The sequence below is a fragment of the Kogia breviceps genome, chromosome 7 (assembly GCF_026419965.1).
Source record: "Kogia breviceps isolate mKogBre1 chromosome 7, mKogBre1 haplotype 1, whole genome shotgun sequence".
In the NCBI taxonomy this organism is placed as follows: Eukaryota; Metazoa; Chordata; class Mammalia; order Artiodactyla; family Physeteridae; genus Kogia; species Kogia breviceps.
The window spans coordinates 37859210-37878139 of NC_081316.1; the positions used below are offsets into that span (position 1 = coordinate 37859210).

The 18930-nt window shown below is 42.6% G+C and overlaps 2 protein-coding genes across 7 annotated transcripts in view; one reads left to right on the forward strand and one right to left on the reverse strand.

The window, feature by feature from the left end:
• Positions 1–1720: 1720 nt before the first annotated feature.
• MISFA (mitochondrial sheath formation associated) lies at positions 1721–8451 on the reverse strand. The gene is given in 3 exon segments (XM_067039514.1): positions 1721–1985; positions 2404–2492; positions 8370–8451. Coding segments are annotated over 3 exon segments (264 nt in total). The 3' UTR covers positions 1721–1892.
• Positions 8452–8594: 143 nt separating this feature from the next.
• The window catches only part of UEVLD (UEV and lactate/malate dehyrogenase domains), a 46296-nt gene continuing 35960 nt past the window's right edge, over positions 8595–18930 (forward strand). For 2 of the 6 annotated variants that reach the window (XM_059068864.2, XM_059068867.2), the window contains exons 1-3: positions 8596–8735; positions 15020–15104; positions 18642–18707. In XM_059068864.2, coding sequence (XP_058924847.1) covers positions 8694–8735; positions 15020–15104; positions 18642–18707 — 193 coding nt within the window. In that variant the 5' untranslated portion in view covers positions 8596–8693. Of the gene's footprint in view, positions 8736–15019; positions 15105–17256; positions 17282–18641; positions 18708–18930 lie in introns of those variants that run through there. The other 4 variants (XM_059068866.2, XM_067038111.1, XM_067038110.1 and 1 more) reach the window with 3 other exon arrangements.

Consider the following 18930-nt stretch of genomic DNA (forward strand, 5'->3'; position numbering starts at 1 on the left):
AGTTCATTTATCCTGGGGAATACATTTCAAAGTAGGAAGAGAGAACAAAGTTGAAGGCACACTTACCCCTCCTGGGGGATACCTATATCCCTTCCACATTGTTCCTGCAATGAGAAGCATCCATAAGACAACGATCATTGTGGGGCTTCTTGCTTAGCTGGTGGTGTGTGCAGGGGGAAACAGGTGGTTTTGAACGGTGTGTTGTTCTATTCCCTGAGTCCTGGAACCTGGGCTATCTTCACTCAAGACCAGATGATGGATGATCCAGCATGGTAGCTCCTGGCTGAGGAGCTTCGTGGTCTAGTCTGACCTGAAGTGGCTCGCCATGGCTATTCGGTGGTCAGAGCTCAGACACCAATTGTGACATCAGCTCCTGTGACCTTGGGGAGCAGAGTGAGTAGCTATGGGACGGTTGGCCAGGATGCCAGGTGTGTAGAGGCTAAAGAGCCCTTAGCAGGACGGCCCCATTCTTCAGTGACTCTGTGTGGTTAGGATCTAGCTGATATCTTATCTTTATTAGCTCATCACCTGCCAAAATTTTGACTACTTGCTTTATGCAATCAGATGCAAAAAAAAAAAAAAACATTGCTGTGAACAAAGACAAATAAAACACACCCTGGATTAACTGGGTGGAGTGACTGGCTATGTATGCTATAAGCAATTACTTAAATACTATTGTTAGGCTATTCAAAGAAGAAAAATCTTGCACTTTGCAAAGTGGCACAGTTAGATCCTCATCCTGCAGGGGAAGCCTCCTATCAACTTCCCTGAGAAGGGAAGAGAAGGAAGATGGGCTATTATGCCCATTTCATAGCTGGAGAAACCAAGGCACAGAATAGTTTCAGTGGTTTGGTCAGGATCACACTGTGGCAGTGGCTCAAGCTGAACAAGCGCCCAGTGCCTCCATCTGTATCCCCACCGCACACAGGTCTGACTGTTGGGCCAATACTCTCATAGGAATTCTGGGGCAGATGGAGAAAACAAACAAAAGAACCACCATCATGCCTTGCTCCTACTATACCCGGGCCTGGGACTTGATAGATACCCATGCCTTCTGGAGAAGCTTCCCAGAAAACATGCTCCTGTAATCAGCACATTACTAAGACTCTTAGAGTTAAGTTTAACAATGGGAACATCTTGGAAAAAACTGGTCTGAGTGACACGGGGTGGGATTTGAGAAACCCAGGAAATGGTTTGCTAAAAGGACATGTGGCTACTAATGTTTCCTATCGGCAGGCTGGTCTAGTGGAATGAGTGAGAGAGGTATTAAGTCCTGAGATCTATGCTTGCACCCCAGCTTCACAAATGGGTTGGTTTGTGTGGCCCTAGGTAAGTATAGCCACCAGTAACTCTTTGTTGACTGGTTCATTATTTTGCCTAGTTGTTAAGTTAGCATTTACTAAATGCTAATTGTCAAGCTTTGCAATAAATGCCTTACATGAATTCCCAAATGTAATCCTCACAAAAACAGAAAGATACTGGAACATCTCCATTATACAGATGAAGAAACTTGAGGCTCAGAGAGATTGAACTTTCTCAAGGTCACATGGCTAGGAAGTTGCAAGGTTAGGACTTGAACTCAAATTTACACTAACTCGTTTCAGAGTCTGCCAAAGAGGGCATTAAAAATGCTGGTCTAATTTATTACAGAGTTTGCATGGAGAAAATAAGTTAATAGATGGAACAGTCTTTGAAAAGAATACCCATGAGGTATGGTTATTGACAAATCTTCGAACCAGGGCTTGCTGTCCTCAGCAGTACTCCCCAAATTCTTTCCCCTTCCGCAGTCTATTTTATTTTCCAGAGGAATGTAAACTTTTCATTGAGATTTCAGGGTGCCACCGAGTTCTCTTGAAAGGGAAGAATCCAGCCCAACAGACCGTCACGTCCACTCACAGCTGCAGATCTTCATCCAAAGTCCGGCTCCTCGGGTGTGTCTTGCTCTCCTGAACAGCCTACCTCTCTTTCCACTTCAGAGTTGGAGGCTGAGGAAGAAAGAAACTCAAAGGCAGAGCTGGCCCTACTCGTTGGCACGGTAGGTGACTGCCTCTGTATGTGCCTGGAAGGGCTGCTGAAAAGGTCCCACCAATGTCCACATTCCCTTTCCTCCCAGCAACCACTGATCCACTTGGCCTGAAATCCCGAAGTCAGGCACTGTCTCCACCAGGCCCCTTATAAATTCCATAATGCTTTGAAATAAGTGATGTTAAGTACCCAAGCAGAGGGGGAAAGTCTTAAAGATGTCCCAATGGGATGGGAAGTAGCCTGGGAAACTAACTTTGTTCCCACCACATCCTGACCTCTTATTAGTGATGAGACCCCAACTATCTTTCCTGTTTGGTCAGAAACCCCAGCTGGGAGGGTTAGCCAGAGCCAGGACTGACAGGCAAGGTCACTACTTACCACGAACTCTGGAAATGTGCCCATGTAACATGCAAATCCAACAAAAAGCATCCAGCCAAACATGAATATGATAATAAGTAAAACAATTTCTAAGACACGATTGCACAGCAAAAGACTATTCACCAAGATCTTGACAAAGGAGTACGCTCATGAAACCCTCAGTTGGTAGAGGTCTCGCATGTCAGTTCCAGTCCTTAGCTCCAAAGGATCTGCAACTCCCTAGCAGAGAAGCTGGAGTCTAGTAGGGCATTGTGACATCACTGATTATATGGCCCAGGCCACAACAGGTCACAGAGACTGCCCCCAGACCAGCAGTTGAGCAGCCAACTAAGCTCTTTGAATGTGTTATCTCACAACAACAATATGAGGTAGGTACTATTATTTATCCCATTTTACTAATGAGAAAACTGAGGTTTACAGAGCCTGAGTGACCTGCACTAGATCACACAGGTGATGCTCCAGATCAGGGCCCAGTTGCCTGTTAGGAAGTTGGGCTCTTTAGACTAGAGACAGGGATTGGGAAAGGTGTGTTCCTAGGTCTATGACAGCTGTGAATGAAACAAAACTGAATTCTAGGGAAATGAGAACTCTTTATTTCTGTCCTTGCAATCCCTCCCCTCCCATCTCAAGGGCTCTCTCACCACCATTTTATACCATTCTTCAATTCATTTGGTCAGCTCCTGTCCACTGGTTCTCTTTTCTTTTTATTATTTTTAATAAATTTATTTATTTATTTATTATTATATTTTTGGCTGCGTTGGGTCTTCATTGCTGCGCTCGGGCCTTCTCTAGTTGCAGCGAGCGGGGGCTACTCTTTGTAGCGGTGCGCAAGCTTCTCATTGCAGTGGCTTCTCTTGCTGTGGAGCACGGGTTCTAGGCACGCGGACTTCAGTAGTTGTGGCTCACGGGCTCTAGAGTGCAGGCTCAGGAGCTGTGGCACACGGGCTTAGCTGCTCCGTGGCATGTGGGATCTTCCCGGATCAGGACTCGAACCCGTGTCCCCTGCATTGGCAGGTGGGTTCTTAACCACTGCGCCACCAGGGAAGCCCCGTTGTATTCTTTTTGATAGTGTTGGGTTTTCTTCTGGGATGCAATTAAGTTACCTGCAATCAGTTTGAGTGTTCTGAGGCAAGTTTTAAGCTTTGTTATGGTGGGCCAGGAGCAGCCTTTACTCTAGAGATAATCATCCCCACTACTGAGCTATGACCCTTTTAATCTCTCTCTCTGATGCCAATGGTATTAGGTCTTTCCGATCTGTGGAATTTCCCACAACTCCCAGCCGTTCTGGGAGCTCCAAGAAATGTTTGGCCTACTGTTTCTGGGTGGTTCTTTTCCCGGCCTCATGGAATTTTACCCCATGTGTGCACGGACAGAACTCAGCTAAAGACTCACAAGGGTCCCTGTGGAGATGTCCAGAGTTCTTTCTCTGTGGAATTGCCTCTTTTCAGTACTCCATCCTGCAAATTCCTGGCACTTTGGCCTCCTTGGTATGCCACTATCTTTCTTTTCAATTCAGCTTCATTTGGGTAACCCCTCTCTGTGCTGCAGTCTGAAAACTGCCTCTGGGCAGTAGGCAGGGGCTTTTAAAGCTCATCTCTTTTGTTTCCTTTCTCTCAAAGTTCACAGTCTGGTGCTGGTCCTTGTGCAAGATCTGAAAATAATTATTTCATATATTTTATGCAATTTTCTATTTGTTTATGGAGAGAAGACAACTCCTGTAGCAGCTGATTCTTCATAGACAGAAGCAGAAGTTTAACTTATTTTTTTTTAATTCCTGTATAATATTCCACATGTATTTCTTCTTTCTCTCTCTCTCTTTTTTTGGCCGAGCCACATGGCTTGTGGAATCTTAGTTCCCCGACCAGGGATTGAACCCAGGCCCCAGCAGTGAAGGCACCGAGTCCTAGCCACTGGACCGTCAGGGAATTCCCTCATCTTTCTCCTAATAATGGATATATCAGTCAAGATCTAGTCAGGAGATAGAAACCACATAATAATTTGAACAGAGAAAGTTCGATAAAAAGAATTACCAACTAGGAACAGGAGGTTAATGGAAGAGGTAGAAAGCTCTACATGTCACAGGAATCGCATATATAGGGAGCAGCCACCACCACTAGAACTGAGGCAAAGCATCCAAGGAAGGAATAAACTTGAAAGAGTCTCTGCCCTTCCAGAGTTGAGATCCAAAACTTGGACAAGTGGTGGTCATGACCAACCAGATGGTAGGGAAATCCAATGAGCTGCTGTAGGCCGAACCTGGTACGTAGGGTGCCACCCTCTGAGATGCTGGTGGAATCTGCTGGGAAGTCTCCATGGGGGGGGCGTATGTCAAGCTTACTGATCATTGCTGAGAATCTACCCTCTGGGGATACGCCAGTAGAATGTACTGGGAAGCCACCTTGTTGGGGGTGGTAGAACTCATTGAGTAGCAGGAGACCCACTGAAACTCAATGGAAAGCACCCTACAGAGGGGCCACTGAAACTCGACAGAGGTGAGCACTACTGGATATCCCGACTCATGCCACTGGCAGTCACATGGTAGGACCAAGAACAAAAGCACACCGGAAGGAGTAAGTCTCTTCCTCCTGCAGTATCACCCCCAGGCCCTCTATTGACAAAACTTAATATTGTGCCCACTAGCAAGGGAGAAATGCTTAAAAGGTCCAGCTGCACAATAGCAGAGCAAACAATAAACGGTGGGGCTTCCCTGGTGGCGTAGTGGTTGAGAGTCCGCCTGCCGATGCCGGGGACATGGGTTCATGCCCCGGTCCGGGAGGATCCCACATGCCGCGGAGCGGCTGGGCCCGTGAGCCATGGCCGCTGGGCCTGCGCGTCCGGAGCCTGTGCTCCGCAACAGGAGAGGCCACAACCGTGAGACACCCGCGTACCATTAAAAAAAAAACAACAATGAAACCACAAAAACAATAAACGGTGTATTTGGAACTGAAAGGTAATAAATTAGTAACAGGCACAATGTGCATTTAGATTTTTTTCCCAACTTTTTATCACCATAAACAATGTTGTGATTGTCATAAACAAAATTTCTTGGACACATTTCTCGTGCACGTTGCCAATTTTTTACTTAACCAGAGAAGCAGCAAAATGACCAAAAAAAAAGTATGCCAGTTCAGACAGAGCATGAAAATTGAGAGGCGATATAAAATCCTTAGAAAAAAGAACTAGTTTAAGAAAAGAAAGATTTCAGTTTCATTTCACAAGGTCAAAGGACATTTGTGGAAGGATGGCCTGAGATGCAGCATATGCTGTCAGTCAATGAATGACAATATAAGCTCCACCCATTTAAAGAGTAAATGATACTGTCTTGTTTTTTGGGGTTTGTTTGTTTTTTGGCCGCGCTGCACATAGCCTGTGGGACCTTAGTTTTCTGATCAGGGACTGAACCTGGGCCATGGCGGTGAAAGCACTGAGTCCCAACCACTGGACCGCCAGGGAATTCCCAATACTGTCTTCTGATGAACAAAATTTCTAAATTTTCATGAGGTCCAATCTGTCTATTTTTTTCTTTTGTTGCCTATGTCTTTGGTGTCATATCCAAGAAATCACTGCCAAGTCCAATGTCATAACGCTTTTGTCCTACCTTTTTTTCTAAGAGTTTTATTGTTTTAGGGCTTACATTTAGGTCTTTGATCCATTTTGAGTTAATATTTGTATATGGTGTTGGATAAGGATCTAACTTCATTTTTGCATATGGATAGTCAGTTTTCCCAACACCATTTGCTGAGAAGACTGTCCTTTTCCCACTGAATGGTCTTGGCACTTTTGTCAAAAATAATTGACCATATATGTGAGGGTCTGTTTCTGGACTCTCTGCTCCACTGGTGACATACTTAGAGCAGTCAAAATCACAAAGGCAGAAAGCAGAATGGTGCTTGCCAGGAGCTGGAGGGAGGGAAGAATGGGAAGTTATTTTTTTTTTTTTTTTTTTTTTTTTTTTTTTTTTTTGCGGTACGCGGGCCTCTCACTGTTGTGGCCTTTCCCGTATGCGGAGCACAGGCTCCGGACGCGCAGGCTCAGCGGCCATGGCTCACGGGCCCAGCCACTCCGCGGCATGTGGGATCTTCCCGGACCGGGGCACGAACCCGTGTCCCCTGCATCGGCAGGCGGATTCTCAACCACTGCGCCACCAGGGAAGCCCGGGAAGTTATTGTTTAAAGGGTACAGAGATTGTTTTACAAGATGAAAAGAGTTATAGGGACAGATGGTAGTGAGGCCTGTAAAACATTATGAATGTAATTAATACCTCTGAACTGTATACTTAAAAATGGTTAAGATGGTAAATTGTACATTATGTGTATTTTACAATTAAAACTTTTTTTAAAGAAGTAAATGATAAGGATACATTTGTCTGATATTCAGAATACCAAGGTTTTATCCCTAAACAATGTGTCTGATAGGACCCATAATTATGAAAGCAAAGAGTGTAAACAGAGATCAGAAGCAGAGGACCAAGAAAAGCCATTCTTGTGTTTTTTCTCAAACTGTAAACAAAGGAGCAGAATATACACTTTTCCCATTTCTTAGCTTGGGGACTTTTTTTCTCTTTTAATATAATTAACATCTTTGTATAATACATACATCCTGGGTACTTTTATTTCTCTAAGACAAATTCCCCAAAGTGGGGTTAAAACTGGTATGTATATTTAATTTTGTAACCTTTTCTCCCCAGAACATTGTCAGTAATACATCTCTTATTCAACAGGATCTCAGAAACAAGAGAATAGGAAATACTTCACTAAACCTCAGTTTGCTCAACGGTAAAAGTGAGATAATAATTCCATCTAGGGTTTTGTGAAGATTAACTGCAATGAAGCACATAAAACTCTTAGCAATGTACCTTCCACAAGGGAATTGATAGCTACACATTTTTAAGGCCCCAAAGACTTCCCCCTAACTGCCTAAAAGGATTTAGAGAGAAGGCCTGTTCCCCTAATTAAGGTGTCACCAGAGATATCTGCAAAGAATATGGGCTAGGTGTGGTGGCGGGAACTTGGCAGAACCTAGAAATCAGAGTCTCCTAGTCTCTGCAAGGGCCAGCAAACATTTGTTTACCAAGTATTTACTTTCTCTCTCCATGTGAACTGCCTTTCTCCCCTTTGAAGTCTCAAACCACAACCCCCAACATCCTCTTTTGCCATAGCTGAAGATGGTATTTAAGGTGAGGGCTTCGGCCATTAAGGCAAGTCACTCAGTTCTCCTGGGTCTCTCCCAGGTATACATGCTATTAACTTTTATTTGATTTTCTCCTATTATTCTGTCTGGTGTCAGTTTACTTCTTAGACCAGCCAGAGGAAGCTAGAAGAATACAGGAAAATGTCTTCCTCCCCGACAGTATCTAGCAAGTAGCCAATGCTCAACAAAAGTTTGTTGAATAAATAAGTGGTCCTTCCAGTCTTTCGCTTTCTTCTCCCAACAGAATCACAGCATTCCTACCTTTGGCTCTTCCTATAAATACAATCACCTTCCTGCCCACCCAACCTCTTGACAGTTACAATAGCCAGCTCCCAGGACTTTTTAGGCCCACTAGCTCAAACCAGGGATGCAAAGCAGGTAAGTAACTCATTCCAGGAAACCAAACAAGGCCCGCAAATCGCATCTCTTCGTCTTACTTCTCCAGATGACTTTAACCACCAATCTACCTTTTTTGTCTTCAAACTCTTTTTGTTACCTGACTTTTTCCTCTCTGGCCACCAACGCTGTTATGCTCTGCCCCGTCCCGCCAAAGGCGCACCACCCTCACTCGGCTGTCTTCTACCAGCTCTGACAATTCTCCTCCTGCGTCCGTTTTCCTTTATAGGCCCCCCGAAATTTATCTTTTGAAGCTCCATTACCTTTCCTTCCTAAATCCAACCACAATTTGGGGTCTTTCTTGATCTTTCTCGATACTCTACTGAATTTATCACATCCTTCTCGAAACTCTCTCCCAGAACAGCGCCAATATCTTCTACCTCCTTTACTGCTTCTCCTCGGGTCCTTCCTATTCCTGTATTCACCGATGTCCCCAAGTTTCCCTCCAGCAAGCTGGGTCATTGTTCCCTTGGCGCTCACGCGTTTCTGAACGCGCTCAGGGTTCGCGGAGGAGCGGTGGTGAGACTCCGGGCGGAGCCTCGCTGAGCCTAGGGCGTTGGACACCGCTGGACTTTCGAGCCTGGGAAGGGGCGGGGCCTTGGACCGCTCGGGAAGTTTGGTCCTCGGCAGCCTCCGTCCAGGACAGTGCGGCAGGAGATTCCGGGGCTGGGGTCTCAGAACCCGACTCGTGGTCCTGGCTGGAGATGGAGTTCAACAGTGAGGGTCTGAGGAGATTGCTTGGCAAGGTGCGGCCAGCCCGCCGGGCAGGGCCTGGGGCGCCGGGGCTTGGGGGCGTTTCCACCCCTGGACGGGCCACCTCCTTGGGGCGTTTCCCCGGCTTGTCACGGGGCTTGGAGCGGGGGGTGGGCTGGCCTGAAGCCGGCTGTGGGGAGTGGCCGCAGGGAGGGCGCGGACCTCTCCTTCCCGAGGCCGGGGCTCTGGCTTCGCCTGCAAATCAGAGATCCCCCAACCTTCACCTGCTGTGAGACCTTCTCACGCCACCAGCTTCTCTCGGTCTCCGCTTCCAGCCCTCGCCAGTCCCTTTAATCATGTCTTTCTCTCTGCAGAAATGGCCTGCCCTCACCCCCACCCCCTTTTTTTATGACTTGCGTTGCAAATCCTTTGTAGGACTCAACTCAGATGTCACTCCCTAGAAGCAGAATCACTACCTCCTTTACTTTCAGAAATATCGATTATCACATCGTGGAGTAATTATTTACATACAAACCTTACTCGGGTGGTGAACTCTAATGGCAGAGACAGTGCTGTAGTATTCCCATCACCTAGCCTGACACGACGAAGTGCTGAGTAACTGTGCAGTGAATGAAAGACCTGTGTAGACTTAAGAATGAAGACAGTGTTGGAAGGCCCGGAAGAGATCCTCGTAATGTTGAAAGGTTGAGGTGGAGGACTGACCCGGAAGTCTGACCTGCGTTTCTCGGGCATGACTAATGCCAGTTTCTATGTTACACCAGGCTCTTAGTTCAGGCTCTCTGATTCCCCACCAGTGTACAGTCTGAGGCAACCACCTTTTTCACCAGTTTCTTAGTTTTATGATTCATAATGCTTCTTAAAACTTCCCTATGCGGAAACCGTACGTTTATGCCGTTTTTTGGTTTTGTTTTTTATGAAAAAAACGGATAATTTTATTGAAGCATGAGACATGATACATTCTGAATAAAACAGTAGCAAGGGCTTCCCTGGTGGCGCAGTGGTTGAGAGTCCGCCTGCCCATGCAGGGGACAAGGCTTCATGCCCCGGTCCAGGAAGATCCCACATGCCGCGGAACGGCTGGGCCCGTGAGCCATGGCCGCTGAGCCTGCGCGTCCGGAGCCTGTGCTCCGCAACGGGAGAGGCCACAGCAGTGAGAGGCCCGCGTACCGCAAAAAAAAACCAAAAAAAAAAAAAAAACAGTAGCAAAATGTAATGGCAGCAGTTAAATATGAAACATATACATGCACATACTTTTCTGCTTCTTTTGATTACATTTTCCTCTGAAGATAAACTGCTCTCTCTTTAGTTGGGTTTGCCTGTGTCTTTCTTTGTAGGGGCAGTTTGTACACCCCTTCGAGGTTTTGAAGCCTTATGATTGAAATTGTTTATATACGTGATTTGAATGATTTTATCTACTGTGACAGGTGTGTAGGTCTTGTAGGAAGAGAAGTATCATCGTCCTTAGGATTACACCCTTTCTGTCTCCTCTTCAGAGAACATGAAATTAAAAGAACCATTCTATCAAGTTTTTCAGTGACGGAAGCATGGTGTATTGTCCAGGGGGAAGAATTGCTAAAGCTGAGAATAGAAAAAGAATTTCATAATTTTGGTGGAACTGGAATGCAGGAAAAAGACAAAAGAGAGACAATAATTTTCGCAAGGGTGGGACCAGAATAGCTGAGGAAGGTTTTTGTTTTTGATTTTTATCATCAGTGTATAGCATGGAGTCTGGCACTTAGGTGCTTAATAAATGTCTGTTGGATGTGTAAATTAAGGAGACCATTTAGAAACACATTAGTCCAGCAGATATTTCCAAAGTTCCTTAACCCTCGAGGTAGGCAAATAATATAATAACTTAATACTTAGAAATAATTTTACTGCTGAAAAATTTGTGAAGTGAACAATATATTAAAATCAAGCAACTGTAAGGAGAACATGAAAAATCTTATTGAAAACAAATGCAACCTAATAAGTATTTCAACCTAGATAAATATTCCAGCTTCGTGGATGTGAAGGTGTCAGCTCTCTCCAGATTGATATATAGAGCCAATGCAATTCCAATCAAACTTCTAACAGTGTATTTGGGGAACTTTTCAGACTGATTCTAAAATCATTTGGAAGGGCAGAAGGCCAGGAATAATCTTGACATTTTTGCAGAAGAATAGGTGTGGGACTTGCTGTACCAGATGTCAAGACTAGTAATTGAGGGTTAGTGTGATATTGGTATAGGATCGACAAATTAACCAGTGGAACAGACTAGAGGGCTTAGAACCATGTTCACACGTGGTTCACACGTGGAAATGCGATATAAAACAGAAGAGACATTGCAGATAACTACAGAAAGGAGAATGCAGGGACAAATGATTATCTATACAGGAGAAAATGAAATTGGACCCTTACCTCTGACCAAACATAAAAATTCCCCATGGACTGAAGATTCAAGTGTAAAAGACGAGCTTTAAAACGTATAGAGGGGCTTCCCTGGTGGCGCAGTGGTTGAGAGTCCGCCTGCCGATGCAGGAGACGCGGGTTCGTGCCCCGGTCCGGGAAGATCCCACATGCCGCGGAGCGGCTGGGCCCGTGAGCCATAGCCGCTGAGCCTGCGCGTCCGGAGCCTGTGCTCCACAACCGGAGAGGCCACAATAGTGAGAGGCCCGCGTACCACAAAAAAAAAAATAAAAAATAAAATAAAATGTTGCCACAAAGTAGTCTGCAGGGTGTCCAACATTTGAGCAATGTCATACAGGAGTACTCTTGATGTTCGTAAGTATCAGTTTACTAAATAAACATACTGTAGTATAGTGGATAAAGTTACAAGTTTAATAACTTCTCAATTTTTCAAGTGATTTTTGTGATCTAGTTTTAGAATCTCATGGGCCAGTTTTCCTCTTTAGTTCCCTGCCTGCACCCTTTAAGCAAATGGCATTGTCTGAGGCATATTCCTTGGAGAATGTTATACAAGCTTCTCTTAGGTGGTATAGGAAGAGTAATGGAATATATGTCTTAATATTACACTAAGAAAATATTCTGTTTCATATATAATGAAAATGATGTGCTTTTTATTTTTCTAGGACAGATAAAATAGGTCTTTTTCGTCAGAAAGACAAATCACATATTCTATTAGTAGTGATGTTTGGATTTTCAAGCCCTAACAAAGAGTGCTTTTGCCCTCTTTTGACAAACTTTTATGTCAGTTTTGCAGTTAGATCAATTCTGGTATATAGCCCTATGCAGCCATTAATCATTACATTCTCAGAGGATGTTAAGGATGTAGAAAACAGCTTATAACATCAAGTAGAAAACAAAATAAAAATTATTTCGTTCATAATAAATGTATATTCCAGGTGACAACAATGCAGCCTTTTGTACATTTGTGTAGTGCCTGGAGTTGGGAAGGGGTTTGTGATATGCGGGCCTCTCACTGTTGTGGCCTCTCCTGTTGCGAAGCACAGGCTCCGGACGCACAGGCTCAGCGGCCATGGCTCACGGGCCCAGCCGCTCCGCGGCATGTGGGATCTTCCCGGACCGGGGCACGAACCCGCGTCCCCTGCATCGGCAGGCGGATTCTCAACCACTGCGCCACCAGGGAAGCCCTCATTCACTTTTGTTTTCACTGAATCAGGGACACTGAATCTGGGACTCATTTTTACCCTGCTGTAGTTAATATTGATCGATTCTTAGTTTTAGTGATCTTAGTGATCTATGCTCAGTCCTTTGGATCATAATTGCTTTCTATATCCACTCTACTCATATAAATCTGCCTCTTTGCTAACTCCCATCCAATTAGCCTACATTTATTGAAGCCATACCCTGTGCTAAATGCTATGGGGAAATAAAAATGAGTAAGAGATGTTTCCAGTCCGCAAGTTGTTAATTATACACTTTTTCTTCTGTCAAATTCTTTCCCATCTTAAAATGACCTTGCTCCTTCCCTCTAATTTTCTGTACCATTCTAGGCTCTAATGTGAATTGTAGACAGCTCTTTTATTTATTTATTTATTTATTTTTTGCGGTACGCGGGCCTCACTGTTGTGGCCTCTCCGGTTGCGGAGCTCAGGCTCAGCGGCCATGGCTCACGGGACCAGCCGCTGCGCGGCATGTGGGATCTTCCCAGACAGGGGCACGAACCCACATACCCTGCATTGGAAGGCGGACTCTCAACCACTACGCCACCAGGGAAGCCCTAGACAGCTCTTTTCAGAGGCCTTTCTGTAACCTAGGTATGCTTTGTCGATTCATCGTTTCCCGTCGGTACTTACTATGGTATGCATATTTTGTTTAATATCTCACTTTTACATATGTTCATCATAAGATCTTCATACATACCTGCTGAAGTTGGCGGGCAGTAGAGCTATATCTCTTTTGCCCATGAAAAACTCAGAGAGAGGAAATAGGATCTCTTAGCAGTTATTTTATTTTCTCCCAATCTCCTCCAACCCTAGTCACCCACTAAGTTACTTTCTGTTTCTATGGATTTGCCTATTTTGGGTACTTTATATACAAGTCATACAATATATGGCTTTTGTGTCTGTTTTCTTTAACTTAGTATAATGTTTTCAAGGTTTATCCATGTATGTATCAGTTCTTTTTTATGGCTTAATATTCCATTTTATGGATATGTCACACTTTATTCAGTTAATGGACATTTGGATTGTTTTCACTTTTTGATTGTTACGAATAATGCTGCTATGAACAATTGTGCACAAGTTTTTGTGTGGACATGTTTTCATTTTTCTTGGGTATATACCTCAGAGTGGAATTGTTGGGTCATATGGTAACTCTGTGTTTAATCTTTTGAAGAACTGCCAAACTCTTCCAAAGCAGCTGCACCATTTTACCACCGGCAGTGGTGTATGTATATGAGGGTTCTGATTTCTCCACATCCTTTCCCACATTTGTTACTATCTTTTTGATTATAGTATGAATCCTCCGACTTCTTTTTTTTTTTTTTAATTTGTTTTTGACTGCGTTGTGTCTTCGTTGCTGCACTCAGGCTTCCTCTAGTTGCGGCGAGCGGGGGCTACTCTTTGTTGCGGTGTGCGGGCTTCTCATTGCGGTGGCTTCTCTTGTTTCAGAGCACGGACTCTAGGCGCACTGGCTTCAGTAGTTGTAGCACACACGGGCTCAATAGTTGTGGCTCGTGGGCTCTAGAGCGCAGGCTCAGTAGTTGTGGTGCACGGGCTTAGTTTCTTCGCAGCATGTGGGATCTTCCCCGACTAGGGCTCAAACCTGGGTCCCCTGCATTGGCAGGCGGATTCTTAACCACCACGCCACCAGGGAAGCCCTTTTTTATTCTTTTTAAAGATTGTTTTGGCTGCATTCCTTGAATTTCCATATGAATTTTAAGGTCCATTTGTGAATTTTTGCAAATGAGCAAAAAAAGTCAGCTAGGATTTTGATATGGTTTGACGATTGTTGAATCTGTTGGGGAGCATTGCCGTCTTAACAATATCAAGTCTTCTGATCTATCGACAAGGGATATCTTTCTATTCATTTAGATCTATTTTAATTTCTTTCAACAATGTTTTATAGTTTTTAGAGTCTAAGTTTTGCATCTTGTTAAATTTATTCCTCAGTATTTTATTCTTTTTGACGCTATTGTAAACGTAATTGTTTTCTCAATTTCATTTTCAGAATGGTAATAGACGCTTAACATACTTTTTTTTTTTTCCATTTAATGCCTAGCACAAGTCCGGGAGGTGGGTATAATTTCTCTTTGTGAATGAGAAAATAAGTTCAAAGAAGTTAAATGATTTTGCCCACAGGGCAACCAAGGTAGTATTTCTGAGACTACATCTGGATGAATGAGGAGGCAGTTCACTCAACCTGACTGCAAACCTTTGCATGCTTTCTGTTTTCCCTTTGAAACCCAGCTGTGGTACCAGGTAGGGAAATTCAGGGAGTCTCAAGTGAATGAGATATTCAGGCATGAGAGGTGGATCTTACAGTGATGACAGGGGTGCTACATCCTGCCCTATTTCTTAAGCCTTCAGGAAGTATTTGGAGGCATTTGATATAGTGATTAAAGGCCCAGGCACTGGGTTTGAGCTCTGGCTTCACTACTTAACTTGCTATCTACCACAGCAAGTTATTTTGATTCTCTAGCTTTCATTTTCAACTTCTATAAAGTCAAGCAGTTATAAGCCCTGCCTACTTCATAGGGTCGTTATTAAAAGGATGAAGTCAAATACTATTCATGTTTGTAAAACTCAGCCCAGGGCCTAGCACATAGTAAGTGTTCAATTAAATGTTAATTTGTAATTGTTCTGTTGCTTATAATTTTATTCTTATTCTGTGTTCACTTTTCTCTCTTCAGTACACGTTCAGGGATCTAACTGTGGAAGAACTGAAGAATGTAAATATGTTTTTCCCACATTTCAGATATTCCATGGATACCTATGGTAAGAATTGTATCCTCTAGTTTTTGCTACATTATTTAAACTATTAATTATTTGTTCCTAGAGAGCTACAAACCTATTATAATTTCTCATTTCTCTTTTATCCCCTGATTTTGAGCTACACTTTATGACCTGTGGTGTTTTTTTCTTTTTCTTTTCTTTTTTTTTTTTTTTTGTGCTACGCGGGCCTCTCACTGTTGTGGCCTCTCCCGTCGCGGAGCACAAGCTCCGGACGCGCAGGCTCAGCGGCCATGGCTCATGGGCCCAGCCGCTCCGCGGCATGTGGGATCCTCCCGGACGGGGGCACAAACCCTCAACCACTGCGCCACCAGGGAAGCCTTACCTGTGGTTTTTTGAGGAAATTTAAGTTAATAAAATTTATATGGTATTAGTTTTCTATTGCTGCTGTAACAAATGAACACAAATTTAGTGGCTTAAAACAACACAGGGACTTCCCTGGTGGTCCAGTGGTTAAGACTTCGCCTTCCAATGCAGGGGTTGCAGGTTCAATCCCTGGTCAGGGAGTTAAGATCCCACATGCGTCGAGGCCAAAAAACCAAAACATAAAGCAGAAGCAATATTGTAACAAATTCAATAAAGACTTTAAAAGTGGTCCACATCAAAAAAAAAAATCTTTAAAAAAAAAAAGCAACACAAATTTACTATCTTACAGTTCTTTGGCTGCAAGCCCAGCACAGGTGTCTGTAGGTTAAGTGTTGGCAGGTCTTAGTTCCTTTATGGAGGCTCTGGGAGATCATCTATTCTCTTGCTTTTTTAGTTTCTAAATGTCACCCATATTCTTTGGCTCAAGGTCACCTTCCTCCATCTTTAAAGCTAGCAATGTTGCATCTCTCCGACCATCCTTCTGTAGTCAAATCTCCAGAGAAAAGGTTCTCTGCTTTTAAGAACCAAATGTGATTAGCTTAGGCCCACTCTAATCATACAGGATAATTTCCCCATGTTAGGGTCCTTAACTTAATTGTATCTAAAAAGTTTCTTTGCCAAGTAAGGTAACATATGCACAGGTTCCAAGGATTAGGGTATTGGACATCCATGGAGGCCATTATTTTGCCTACCACATATATGGTTGATAATAAATTAATAACAAAGTTTTAGTTATCTTCTTCACTTAATATAGAGGGTCTGGTTACCTGAGAAAGATTTTACTTTATTATCTTTCAAAATTTCTGACCACAACCCACACTTGGAAATGTATTTTATATCATGACCCCATATACACACAACTAAAGTATTATGTACACCTTGGCGTTTTCTATTCCATTCCATACTGTTTAAAAAAAATGCTGATTGAGACTCACTAAATTGATTTCAGGACCCATGAATTAGTCAAAACACACAGTTTTGAAAAACTTCTTTATTCTACATGGGTATGTTTTATATTTGAATTAGCTTGGGTTACAAAAATATGTCTAATTCAGAATTATATATTGGAAAATTTGAGGCATTATTGAAGTATTTCTTAGGAATATCTAATTTTATGTGTGGAAGAAATGATTAGATTCTGGCCTACCTGTGTCTGGCCTCTCTTGATTAGCACCCAGGTATTTGGTGCTGCATAAATGCCTGGGATGGGGGATTTAACAGCTACTATTTTTTGAACACCGGATACACTTCCAAATGTTTTATCTATATTATTTTACATATTCTTGTACAACCAAAGCTGTGAGGTGAGTATTATCATCTTCATTTTTCAGAGAAACTGAGGCTCAGAGAGTGTAAATAACTTGCTTAAGATTACACCGCTATTAGGCATGGAGTTGGGTCTTGTACTTATGTCCATCTTGCCCTCTGCTTGAATACTACTTGTTCTTTTACAATCTATAAGTAATCTTATAGATTTAAACCTTTGTTATACCAGTTAATTCTTATTCTCATTTTCCCCATCTAGAGGAAGTAGGCTGTGGTGCCATTAAACCTTCAAGCTTTAGGATTAATATTGTCAAGGTACATTTTATTATTGAAGACAATGTTAGTCATGTATTATAATCATTTTTCTTTTGGCTTTTTGAATAATTTGGACAATGACTATTTACACCTGTAGTTTCTCTACCACATTTTCAGGTTCTTCTGTGTCCTCGAGAAACAATCCCTGTTCCATTTTAGTTTTGCCTTAGAGTGATCCCTTCACCCATTGTTACCTTTCACTCATATAGTTCAAGGTAAATATTTGTACCTATTTACACTCTTGGCCTTGAGTTTTCTGTCAGCCTGGCTTTTCCTTTTCTCCCTTTCTGATAGGTCATCAAATCTATTTAGACTTTTTTTTCCCCTGCGTAAATAGTATAGTAAGCTACTGAAGTCCTTAAAGGACCACATTCCAAGGCAGTTTGACAGTTTGAAACCAGACGTAGTGTTTTCTGTATTCAGTTCAGATATTAGGGCATTGATTCTCCATCAGTGTGTCCCAGATGGGTAAGTTGACATTTCAGGGATGTGAAGATTGAGAAAAGGTTGAGAATAATGGAGTTAGAGAAAGCAAGGTAATTAATTATTAATCCTTCTAAAAGGTCACTTTCAAAAGTAAAACTAACTTCTTTTACTGATTATAAAAGTTATAATCTGATATCTGAAAGTGATTATAACTGATGTTACATGTGACAATTATTTGATAATGTCCCCACATTTTATAATCCTTTACTTCTTATTAAGGGTTTTCACATCATCTCATTTAATCATTATGACAACTTTATGATGCAGACTTTATAGATTTTATATCTTTATAGATGATGAAACTGAAGGTAAAAGAGGTTAAAGTAACCAAAAGTCACATGCTTCTGTCGATGGAAATAATAAACAGTCTATAATAGGAATAGAAAAGAGTTTTATTTGAGCCAGTCGGAGCACTATAGCCTCAGATAGTTCTGAAGAGCTTTCCGAAGAAGCATGATTTTCAGCACAGTTTTATATCTGTCAGAACAAAGAACATCAAACATCACAGGGGTGCATTCCTTCAAGGTTTCAAAAAAAGACAAATGAGCATGCACACAATGAGTCAGCATGGCCTTGGCGCCTGTGAAGGGAGCTTTATCATTGAAGGAGTGCTAGCGTTGATGTTTTAGGGAAGGGAGGCATTTATCTCTGTCTTCAAAACAGACATTCTTTACTTCTGGACAATGCACCCTTTTCTTTAATGATTAAAGCAGGTGCACAATGTATGTTTAATGGGCCACAAAACTGGCTATTCTAGTTAGCATAAAGCTTAAGTTAAATAATGTATAAGCTAGGATGACTTCCCCATATCTCAATATGTGAAAATTTCTTCCATCACCTCTAAGTAGGAAAAGTTGGCCAAAACCTTGGGATTTCAGCATCGTAAGTCCTGTGTTCTTTCAACTACCTGCTCTGTTTTCTAAGAGAACATCATTTAGTTCTTTGCCCTTGTCAACATATTTACTGATTCCTAGATGATGGTATTTAGAAATTATGTGTGTTTCTGTATGTGTGTATGTACATGCACACACTTTAATACAGTTCTTCCTACTTCTGATTGTGCATTCTGGGGCTTTTTTTTTCTTCCAGTTTTCAAAGATAGTTCCCAGAAAAACCTGCTGAATTTCACTGGCACTATTCCTGTGATGTATCAGGGTAAGTGTGGAAGTTGAGAAACTGTGGGAATTTTCTAAAAGAGCAGTTTAATTAGAACTTATATTTGTTTAGTTCCATAACATTCTCAAAGTGTTTTTTTTTTTAAAAGAACTTTTTTACGAGCTGGTCAATTTTTTATTTTTTATTTATTTTTTTTTAAAATATTTATTTTTTTTGGCCACGCTATGTGGCGTGCGGGATCTTAGTTCCCCCAACTGGGGAT